Source organism: Condylura cristata, unplaced genomic scaffold (genome assembly GCF_000260355.1).
Source record: "Condylura cristata isolate star-nosed mole 26May11 unplaced genomic scaffold, ConCri1.0 scaffold00037, whole genome shotgun sequence".
Classification (NCBI taxonomy): domain Eukaryota; kingdom Metazoa; phylum Chordata; class Mammalia; order Eulipotyphla; family Talpidae; genus Condylura; species Condylura cristata.
In genome coordinates this window covers 10,629,841-10,641,727 of record NW_004567138.1, presented here as the reverse complement: position 1 = coordinate 10,641,727, position 11,887 = coordinate 10,629,841, and the positions used below count along the sequence as shown (strand labels likewise).

The window sequence follows — 11,887 nt, the reverse complement described above, 5'->3', positions numbered from 1 at the left end:
AGCTTCTGATATTCAGGCTACAACCACACAGAGAAATTAAAAACATCTGTCTTTGTCTTAAAAAATGGAATTTTTATAGGATCAGAGGCCTGGCTGCCCCGGAGGTGACCACAGGGTACAGCAGACCTCTCCTGACCCGCCCGCTGCTCCCCTCAGCAGTGTATTTCAGTCAATCTGCCTGTTCTGTTCTGGTCCAGTTCCTGTATGAATAAAAAAATAAAAATATTAAAAAAAATAAAACAAAAATCCTCAAAACCTTTACATAGGTGTGTACATATTTGCTTTTGGCCCACATGTGGTGGTGGAAAATGGCAGTGTGACATGCTGGCTTTCAAATTTTGGTCTCTTTTTATTATGGAGCTCTGACCTTCACTTTGATTTTAAGCACTGTGTTACTATTCATTTAGATCCTATTCACTTCAAAATGCCAGGAATCTTCTAGAATGTTAAGCTGTGAGTCAAAAGGTCAGAGGGGGAGGCCCTCCCTGGTGGCGCAGCAGGTTAAAGCACAGCACTGAGAAGCTAAAGCCACTTCCGCATGAGTTCGATTCCCGCCTGCCCCGGAGGTGACCACATGGCGAGGCAGACCTCTGCTGACCCGCCCGCTGCTCCCCTCAGCAGGGTACTTTGATCATCTGCCTGTTCTGCTCCCCACTCTGTCTCTGGTGAATCCTCTCACCCTCCGCATCTCTGGCCTGTACCCCAGTTCTGTATGAATAAATAAATAAATCTTTAAAAAAAAAAAAAAGGCCAGGGGGGAAAGGATAAGTCATTCAGAATTGTCCTTTATAACAACATCTTGCTACCTTAACTATAATTATATCATTACTTGGCTAAATTCCTTCACTGGACAGTTTGTTTTGTTAAAATCAACTCTTGAAAGCAACCACAGAACTGTGATGGCCAGAGAGGGAGGGAGGGGCAACAGGGTGGGAGAGAGCAGAGCGGACTGCAGCTGGAGGGTTCCGGGCACTTTGATAGTAGGTGGACAAAGGGAACTCCACCTGAAGGAGACCCTAGACTTCCGAAAGTGTAACAAAGGTAAAAACTAAAGTTACTTCCGTAAAAATAAAATAAGATGGGAAGATGTTCAGTATTCTGCTCATAGGAATGCCAGCTCCGGAGTGACCTAGACAGACAGACTGCCACATGACAGGTGGTATGTCAGTAAATCTATAGTGATGGCTTGCCCTCGCAAGAATAACATACATACTCTTTGTTTCAAAGACGGAAAATCCACCCTGCGATATCTGATGCGGAGTCGGGAACTTCGAAATAGACAAATGACAGGTGGATGCTTCCAGAGATCACAGGCCCACTTAGGGAATTATTTTAATGGTACTTTATCATAGTTCTATTTTTGGTTTTCTAACATTTTTACATTTATTTATTTTTGAATTATATGTATTTTTACATCATTCGTCATTTTCATACCATGTATACTTTATCATCTCATGTATGTTCCCCAAGAAATTCCCACCATCAATTCACCCGGGTACCATCACCATAGTCCCTTGTGCTCTTCCCACCCCTTTTTGATAGAATTGCCTCTTTCCCACCCCAAAGAATGTCTCTGGTATATACAGATGACTGGGTCAAGAAAATGTGGTACATATACACGATGGAATATTATTCAGCAATGAAAATGATAAGCACATGCCATCTGCTGCAACATGGCTGGAGCTGGAAGGGGTCATGCTTAGTGAAATTAGCCAGAAAGAAAAAGAAAGATACCAGATGGTTTCTCTTGCAGTGGGAATGTAAGGGACCTAAATAAAGGTGGGGGGAGGGGGAGTAATTACAAAATTTTATTTTTTAAAACCATCAGTTTTTTCTGGTATAAGCAACCAATTTTTTAAATTGTGATAAGCATATACCATAAAATTGACCATCTGAATCACTTTTAAGTATACTTTCCAGTACTGCTATGTATATTCATATTGTTGTGCAAGAAATCTCTAAAATAGCTCATGAGGCAGAAATGAAATATTACACCCACTAAACAATAGCACCCCATTTCCTTCCCCACTCTGTCTCTGGTGAATACTATCACCACCCCAGTACCTCTGGCCTATACCCCAGTTCTGTGCACATAAATAAATAAATCTTTTTTAAAAAGGAGAAAGAGAAAGGCCAAAAAAATAATAGGCTAAGTATCAAACTCAAGAAAGCTAAAGACAGGTAAAATAATCTCAAGTGGGAATATAAGCATAAATATTAACCATACATAAACTCGATATATATTAGACAGACTTAATGAAGATAGTGGTGGTTCTTTGAGAAGAATTAATGAAACTGACAAATCCCTAGCATAATTGATAAGAAAAATAATGGAAAGACACAGAATCCAACACTGAAGTGCTTGCCACTTCAAATGAAGCCACCTTTAACAGGATTAGTTCGTCACAGAACAGTTAGTGGCACTAGGCCACGGGGCAATCAGGGGAGAAGGCTGTAAAACAAAGCATAAGCCCAAATCCTATGCCTCCTCCTTTAAGACACTTCCGGGCTCATGAGATCCAAAATTTGGCCAACACTCTTTAACGTGCATCTGATACGTGTTTTCTTCTTTGTTCTCTTGTGTGTACTGAACAGCTTGGTTCTTCCAACTCTGGCCCCTGCCATTTGGAGGAAATTCGTACCGGGAAATGTCTTTGTATGCAGTTAAATCGTTTTGACTAGGATCCAAACACTGTCTTATAAGTAGCAAGCTACTTGTTTGGCTGTTTCTAGCTCCTATTAGGTTGTTGGTCCTAAGAAGCCCAAGTCCATAAGGACCTTCATCAACTTGACCTTGGCTCTTGATTGTTTGACTACCTCATGACTAGAGGTCTTGTTTTCTACACTATTCTTTGGAATAGTGAGTACTATATCTTCTGTTTGGTTAAGGTATAAAAAAAATTATTTTGAGTTATTATTTAGATTAAGATTTGAAAAAAACTTCTAAACTTAAAATTTTTGAGTGCTCTCAATCTAGCTATCTTACTAGTAGTTATGAAAAAGGCCCTTTTCTAATTCAGCATATAGGTTTTTTACTGCTTTCAATCCTAAAGCTCTCTGAGCATAAGAAGTTTTAATTTCTTTCTTAAGTTGGGAATATTCTCTCTGATATAAAGATGTACTAAAGAAAATATAATTGTTTTGGTAGGCCAAGCTTCTGATATTCAGGCTATAACCACACAGAGAAATTAAAAACATCTGTCTTTGTCTTAAAAAATGGAATTTTTATAGGATCAGAGGCCTGGCTCCAGAAATCATTTAAGTCCAATTTTTACCATACCAAAACCTCTCCATTCACCTGAAAATGCTAGTAATCATTTTAAAATTCTGGCCTTAGATTTTTAGTGAAATCTTAGGCAAAGCAACTTCTTGAATCTATTCCTCAATTGCCTTCAATTCAAAAATAATAAAAAGCATATATCCTGGGGCAAATGGTTCTCAACAAATTATATTTGAAAGATATTATAATCACACACACACACACAAAAACTATTACAGGGGAAAGAGCATTGCCACAGGAAAGGGCACCACAGGAAAAGGACTCTACTTCCATGCCACCAATATGTCAGATGTCTTGGACTACAACTCCCAGCATGCCATGAACTGAACTACTGCAATGGCAGCTGAGGAGGGCTTGGAAGAAGGAAAGAGCAAGTCAAGCATTCTGAAGCGCAATGGGGAGGACACACACGTGGGGCAGCACAGTCTTCAAGGATGATGGAAGCCACCAACTTCATCTCATGTGGACTGCAAGTTACATCACAAGTTGGATCTGTATTGAACCAAGCTAACGCCATTTTGTGCTAACTGCATTTTCTGCTCCTGTATCCTGCTTGCTGCTGGGAGCGATAGGATATTCCCCAGATAACTTTGCTGTAAGAGGAAGGAAACTTGTAAAATTGATTAAATCATTAACTTCAATGATTACCATCTGCAACAGGACCAGGACATGGGTCAATGATAGGATCATATGACCTAGGGCCCACTGCAAGAATGTTATCTCTGTAACAACTAAGTTTCGTTTCCTTATCTATAGTGTATAAAAACTGGTTTCTGTAACTTCTCGGTGCCACACTTTCTAGAGGGTATTGGTCCCGGCTGGCCAGTGTTCTGAAGCCCAAATTAAATCTTGAATCTCTGTCTCCATGTTGCCTGACTGCTTTCTTCCAGCGGCTCCCACACATGAATTTTGGGTTTCTCCTGTCCCAGCTGCCTGAAGCCTGCTTAATCCCTTGCTTGTGGTTCTCTGCTGGAAAGTACGCTGGACTGCTGACTAGTTTTCAGGCTTTAGCTGCACAGCTCATGGCTCAGTGTGTTTGGCTAAGCATTTGCCTTCAAGGAGATAAGTGATTTCTGAGTATGAAATGCACTCTTCTCTCTTTTGCAACTTTTCACCAATTAAAAAGGTTTGAGGTGACCCTTCCTGGTGGCACAGCGGGTAAAAGCACAGCCCTAAGAAGCTAAAGCCACTTCCGCATGAGTTCGATCCCCACCTGCTCCGGAGGTGACCACATGGCGCGACAGACCTCTCTTGACCCTCCTGCTGCTTCCCTCAGCAGTGTACTTCGTCGATCTGCCTGTTCTGCTCCCCACCCTGTCTCTGATGAATCCTCTCACCCTCCGCATCTCTGGCTTGTACCCCAGTTCTGTATGCATAAATAAATAAATCTTAAAAAACAAAAAAGCTTGAGCACACTAAGAGTCTGCTCTCTTTGCCTCTGTGTACACAGGTGTCTGAACCCTTAAGAATGGAACACTTAACAGGAGGGGTGGCTGGGCACCCCTCCCTGTGTATCAAAATAAGGTTGCTAAGAAAAAAGATTGGTTCAGCAAGATCACCTTGTTGATGTTAATTGGGAGATTTCAGAGTGGTTGGATAAGGTTACCACAGCTTAAAAAAAACTAAAATTATCATCTATTAGATACCAAAACCTGGTGGAATTTAAAATAAATGATTCCATTTTAAAATACCTGAGTAGTTTCACAAATCTCTTTTGGCAAACTAAACCCTTAAAAAGTTGTATTAACTTCATCATCAAACAACTATAGATCAGAGTCATTACGCAGGGGAAGAGGAGGGAGAAGGACCAGGACAGGGGTGGGAAGAGCCCGAGGGACTATGGTGATGGTGCATGGGGAACTGGAACTTCATGTGGAAACCATACATTGTACAAAAATGAAGGATGATATAATGACTATATTTATTATTTTTTAAATCAATATTACTACAACTTATTACAAAACTACTTTTTTCTTAGATTTTTTAAAAAATAATAGTTTATTTTTACATCATTTTGTGCCTTTTTCCATCTCAGTTCTAATCCCTGTGGGCTTCCTACAACCAAATCACCTATGCGCCGTCACCATAGTCCAGTGCATTCTCCCAACCCCATTTTTGATCCCACTCCCCACTCCATCCCCAAGAAATGTCTCTGGTATATAGTTGTTCATCATTATTATTATTTTCTCCCCTGGTCCTTTATACTCCTGCTATGAGTGAAAGCATTCAATATTTTCCTTTTTCTTTCTGGCTTATTTCACTAAGCACGGTCCCTTCCAGATCCATCCATGTTGCTGCAAAAGGCACCTGTTTATCTTTTTTTGGTTGCTGAGTAATATTCCATTGTGTATATGTACCACATCTTTTTAATCCAGTCATCTACTTTTGGACATTTGGGTTGTTTCCATGTCTTTCCAATTGTAAATAAAGCAGCAATAAACATGGGGGTGCAGGTGTCTTTTTGAATCAGTGTTTTTGTGTCTTTGGGGTTGATACCTAGGAGTGGGATTGCTGGGTCATATGGAAGCTCCATTTTTTAGCAAAAACTATTAAATATTTTAATAGACATGTTATACCACACTAAAGAATTGTTCTTGAAGGTACAGTATGACTCTAGAAATTATATAATATGTTAATAAATTTACTAATAAAAAATACCTGTTTAACAGATTACAATTGCTTACTTCATTTACTGAAAGATGAAGACGTCCCCGGTTTAAAAAAAGCTAATATACTATTGAGGCTACTAAAATTAAGAGAGGAACCTATACTGTATGCAAAGAAATTAAAATTTTTTTTGGCTAAAAAAAAGTATGGAATGTGGAGATCCATGTTATAACCCTAAACTTGTGTCTTTGGTGCAAGAGAAGGGTGCCCTTCTCCCTGACTCCTAACACCCTCACCCCAATAGCCTTTATCTTTTATTATGTCAGGAGGTGATTTGAACCATTCTGTGAGTTACTTGGTTTACTGGGTCTCTTCCACATTATGACATTTTTGTTTTATTCTTTTGTCAGTGTGTCAAATGCTAACATATTTGTCAGCATGGAAGAGCCAAGAGGGCTTAAAAAAAAAAATAGAAAGAAAGAAAAGTAAACAACAGACTCAAAATAGTCAATTCTGCCAAGCCCCACCAAAACTTAATCCCTAACCTGCCAGCTGTTTCAGCCTCTCCCAAAAGTGGAATCACAGCTCAATCAAGAATTTCTTGGTTGATACCAGCGAGGTGATCTGCCTCACCTACAGCTTCTCCTAAAGGAAGGTGGCTTTGCCTGAAATAATCTCTCCTTTGTTTTTCTTCTTCTTCTTCTTCTTTTTGTTGCTGCAAGGAGACCCTGTTTAATGACTGTGGAAGTTAGCCATGTAGCTGAAGGCCGTGGGAAGTCAGAGCTAGTTTAGCCCTGTGTTGGCCTCGAGTGGGGATCAGCAGTGACCCCACCTCACGACACCTCAACAGTCCTGTGAGAGCGCAGTGTTATGAGTGGCCCCACTCACAGTTGGGGAAACTGAGTTCCAGAAAGTCTCATGGCTTGTCTAAGCCACACAGAACCGGCTCTTGAGATAGGGCTAAGGAGATCGGGGAGGGCACCATCCCTAGTATAGGCATCTGCATGTATACGGAGCATAAGTTACCTGCAAACACTATGCGGTAGTCTGTGCTCTTGGAAATGAAACTGCAGTGACACCTGAAGAAACCATCATTAGGACAAAACTGTTTTGCCAGCCCAGGAAATCAGGGTGAAGAGGACTAAGGAGGTGATGACAAACTCTGAAAGAGTAGTGCCTCAACTGTGCTGGGCTGCGGTGGGAGGTTCGCTTCTGATGAGCTGCCTTTGTTTGGCTCATTAGAAAAAAGCCAGCCGGAGATGTGAGCAGGGATTTTAAGGTAAGATGCCCCCATCATGTCCGACTGCTGGCTTTCTGCCTTAAGGCAGATTCAATTCATGTCTCTATTCAATTGGTGTCTGGCAGCGACAGACAGCCTGACCTGGCATTTTCACGGTTACACTTCCTCCTCACCACTGTGGCTCAGTTCAAAGGGGTTTTAGAACAGACAAACAGTTATAAACCAGAGCCATCCTGCAGGAGAGGGGGAGGGGTCCGGAGCCTGAGGGAAGAGGCACAGGGGACTGTGGGGGTGGTGCAAAGGTGAACCAGGGAAGGAAGTTCTATGGCGTCTACACCTGAAGGGCATGGGAAGGTAAACACTGCTTAAAAATGAACAGTGGTGGGCTAAGTAAATAAAAAACCAGTCCCCTGTGACAGACACACTTCCCTGAGGGGAATGTGCCACCTCCACTCCCAACAGCTCTGTAGGATTACAGGACGCAGTGTTTGATGGACAGGGCCTCCTGAGCGGGGAGCTCCTGGGGCCCGGGGCAGAGCTGAGCAGCCAAGGGAAGTCACAGAACATGATGGCAGGCAGGCAGCTCCTGGGATCTGGCTTCTTCAGCTTGGATTTGTACCTTGGTGCTGCTGGGCGGGAGCCTTGGAGGAGAGACAGGTGGGCAGGCTGACAGTGGCAGGCATTGCCATCACCTCTATTTTTGCATCTCTCTTGCTGTCCCAGACTTGCCTGGCCAAGTTGGTGCCTTCCCTGCTGTCCCCTGCCAGGAGATACCTTGGACTTAGGGCAAACTTTTGGGTCTCAGAGGCCCTGCTTTGGGCCAAGCTTGTGTCAGTGGACATTTGTCCACAAGGAGTGGGGTAATTTGGGAAGTTTATTATAGGAATCTCCTTTCTTCGCTTCTCTCTGTACACACACCAATTTTATTAACTTTTCACACTAAAGACTGCCCCCTTTGCCTTTGTGGGGGAATCCCTTAAGAACATGTACCCCTTAACAGTTTGGGGTCTCTGGGTGCACCCTGGTTACATGCTAACACCTCCCTTTGTATAACCCCTGGGAGCACCTTTCTACTTACTAGACAGGATTCTTCCCAGCCCGTGAATCATTTAATAGCAAGCCAATTAGAACTTCACATGTATTTGAATGAATTTTCTTTTGTAACAGAAGAGAAGAAATGTCTCCCTTTTCTCCTCTTCTGAAGTAGCACCCCCAACAATCACCCTGCATTCATTCTCTAAAGTGTTACTTTTCCACTATGGCCAGAAAACCATTTAAAGTAGAAATTCTTCAATAATCTCATCCTGTCAATCCTTCTCCCACCTATTAAAAATGTATCAATGTCCTTGTATTATTCCTAGGAGGAAGAGCAAAATTCCTGTATGACTAGTAGTGACCCAAAGCGACTTGTCATCACTTCCTCCTGCTTATTTTGAACTATTTTTTTTCTTCTAGTGAAAGAAACACCTGGCTGTCTTTCACTTCCAAAGAATATAATTCTTTGACCCTTTCTTTACAAACTTAACTCTCCTGATTCTTTAGATCTCAGTTCAATCATCATGTCTACTAGGAAGTCCTCTCAACTCACCAGAGAAATTCAGACCCTGCCATGACACTCTTGCATAGCACCAAGCAGCTTTTTCACGACTTAATCAAACTTGCAATTTCATCTTTAATTACTTGATGAGTGAACATCCACATCCCTTAAAAAATCTGGAAGTCACTTGAGGGACAGAATCATTATTCTGCCTGCCTATACCACTATACCCACAGAGCCTAGCATACGCGAAGGTTCCAGTTAATGTTTGTTGAAAGGATAAATGAATTTTGCAATTGATGGTCCACTATACAAAACTTTCTTATGAATTCAGGATTTGAATGTGTCTCTATTTACTCTCTGGAGCTTCACAATGACTTGACAACTTGCTTGTATGAAAATATTCACATTTTAAAAATTAGACAATATTCTGAATATGACTAGATATCAGTCCAAAGATGTAATTATTTATTGTTAACATTTCCCATAAAATTTTGTCTGTGCCATAAGGAAGTCAGCATTTTAAGGCTGTATGGACTTTTATAGCATGAGTTCAGGAAGTAAGGACTCTTTGTCCAAAGTACCAACTCCAAACCATGAGCCCTCCAGGTTCTTTCTGTCTTGAACCTTTAGTATCACTCTTGGTTCAAAAACTTTCTGGGCCCTGTGCAAAGCAGTAAATGTTGTCTCAACAGAAAGAAAATTCTAAAAAAGAATCTGCTAGCAGCCAGAGGAAAAAAATAAAGATGTCCCAGTGAAATGAGCAAGGGGAGTTAACAGCATATGTAGGTGAGCGGCTCATGGAAAAGACAAGTGCCAGAGTGGGGTGAGCTGTGAGTCAGGACTCCAAGCGCTAGGCACTGCATCCCAGGGCCTGCTGTAGCATGATAAACTCTACACCTGGCCCCCACCAACAGCGCTCCATTCTTGTACTTTTCCCAAAAGGAGCAAAGAAACATCATCTAAAACCATCAATCTTAAATTCAGTAGGGAAAAAAAATGAACCATACCTTTGTTCCATTCCAGGTTGGAAGGGGCGAAACAGCACAAGAACAGCTCCTTAGAGACAGAAAACAGAGTGAGAGTGAAATCTTCCTCTGAACAGTGTTTAGGACTTTTAGAAGAGCTGCAGCCTGGAAGTTTCAATTTGCTGGGTAACAAATTTGATTTGTTTGAACTGAAAACCTATTCAAAGCAATTAGGAGAGCCCAGCACAGGAGAGCACAGCAGCCTGCCTCGTCTGCTCATGGGCATGTCAGTTGTCTACACAGATCTCCCAAGCTTTCTATTACCCTCCTAGCTCCACCCAGAGATCAAGCAAGTGGACCGTTAAGTTTTAGATAAACTTCTAATTGTCTGCTGACACTGGATATCATGTGTGTGTGCCGACACACATTTTGCAAAATCATTTAAAGAGAAGGAAGCATTAAAGGGAAACTCACATCCCTCTCTTTGTATACTTGTCTGAAAACCAGTTTTCACATGCACAAGCTGTAGGTTTTTGTTGTTGTTGTTTTGTTTTGTTTTGTTTTTATGCCATAAGGATCATTGTTTTATTAAAAAGGAAAGGTTCTCTATAGACTATTTTCCATGGCATTGTAGTTTCATTCCAGCCTTGGTGGGTTCCTTATTTCTGTACTTCTCTGTATGTCTTCTACCCAGTGTCCAATTCTGGATCTCCTGAGATGTCCATAAACCCCTTCTTGGTTTATTTTTCCCATCTGACAAATATCCTGTCATTTGGCTGATCACTGTTCCAGTTGTAGCAAGAGGTTCTCTATGGCTAATTAAGCAAGCACAATGAAAGAAAGGACCTGCTCATATTTAGTTTACCTACCTAGTTTCACTTTTTTTTTTTTTTTTGAGGGAACATGGCTTACACCACAGTATATGATTGCAAGGACTAGGTTCACACCCTCTCCCCACACTCACATTCCTCTATAGTAAGTGACCCTGTACCCCAGTCCTGCAATCACTCCTGGACATCTATCTACTTTAAAAACTCAATTCTTTTCTCCATTAAAATCATTTATCCCTTATTTTCAGTATTCTATATCCATTTCGCACATTTTTCTATCTCCTGAATTTCTGGAGAATCCTGCACCTCACAATTTGCACTTGAGGAAATAGTGACACCAAGTTCTCTGAATGATTCATGTATATTATTTTGTCTTTCTCTTAGATCGTTAGCTTCTAGGATACAGAAATAGCTTCTAGGTTTTGTGAACATCACAGAGCCTACAATGGTATGAGCAAGCTCAATAGCAAATACCAAGTAAATGAGCAAGAGGACAATTTTACCCACATATGTGGGTAAAAGAAATACGTGAATTAAATAAGGGAAGGAGAGACTTTAACATAGTATTCTTTTCCTTCCTGGCCAAGGTCTCTCAAATTCTTCTTTCCCTATTTTTACAGGCTATCACATGATACTTTTTTAAATTGAGGAACAACTTAGATTAATAAGGCGAGGAACAACTTAGATTAATAAGGTGACAAAGCTTGATGTAGAGCTCTATGATTTTTTATAAAGATATATATCCATATAAAAGGATAGAAAATTTCTAGTAATCCAGCCAACCGCAACCCTGTTAGTAGCCTCTATCACCACGGATGGGTTATGTCCATTTTTGAATCTTATAGAAATGGAGCCCTACCATTGTATATCTTGGGTTATTTCTTATACTACTATGTGGGATTTGCCCATGTTATTATAAGTAGCAGGAGTGTGTTCCTTTCTATTGTTGTATGGTATTCCATGATGTTAGTACACTGTATTTTATTTATGCTTCTATTGTTAGACAGTCCTTGCTTTGGCTAATAGGATTACATGTGCTGTAAACATTCTTGCGCATAAATTTTTAATGTTCATAAGCATTCATTTCTGTTGGTAATATATGAGGAGTGGCATTTCTGTGTCAGGTGGTATCTAGACATTAAACTTTGATAGATACCATTAGCCAACTCCCTAAAGCGACTCTACCAGGTTACATTCCCCGCAACAAAGTGGCAACATGAACTCTTTTACATCAGAAAAAGAACTGTTTGTGGTGTTTTTGCAACAGAAATGTTCATGATGTTTTTTAGTGTGCAGCTTTTTTAGTGGGTATAGCATACTAGCAACTATGAACATGTATGTTTGCTTGTTTAGCCCTAATGCAAGAATATGGGTAGCCCAAGTCACACCCACAGTATGGTAGAAGGAACCAGAGCCATACAAAAG

At 40.9% G+C, this 11,887-nt stretch overlaps 1 protein-coding gene across 1 annotated transcript in view; it reads right to left on the bottom strand.

The window, feature by feature from the left end:
* Positions 1-9,708, bottom strand: part of LOC101618784 (cytidine monophosphate-N-acetylneuraminic acid hydroxylase) — a 73,998-nt gene extending 64,290 nt beyond the window's left edge. Inside the window, exon 1 of the mRNA XM_012732937.1 lies at positions 9,675-9,708. Within this exon, the coding sequence (XP_012588391.1) occupies positions 9,675-9,685 (11 nt within the window). The 5' untranslated portion in view covers positions 9,686-9,708. The remainder of the gene's footprint in view (positions 1-9,674) is intronic.
* Between the last annotated feature and the right edge of the window lie 2,179 nt (positions 9,709-11,887).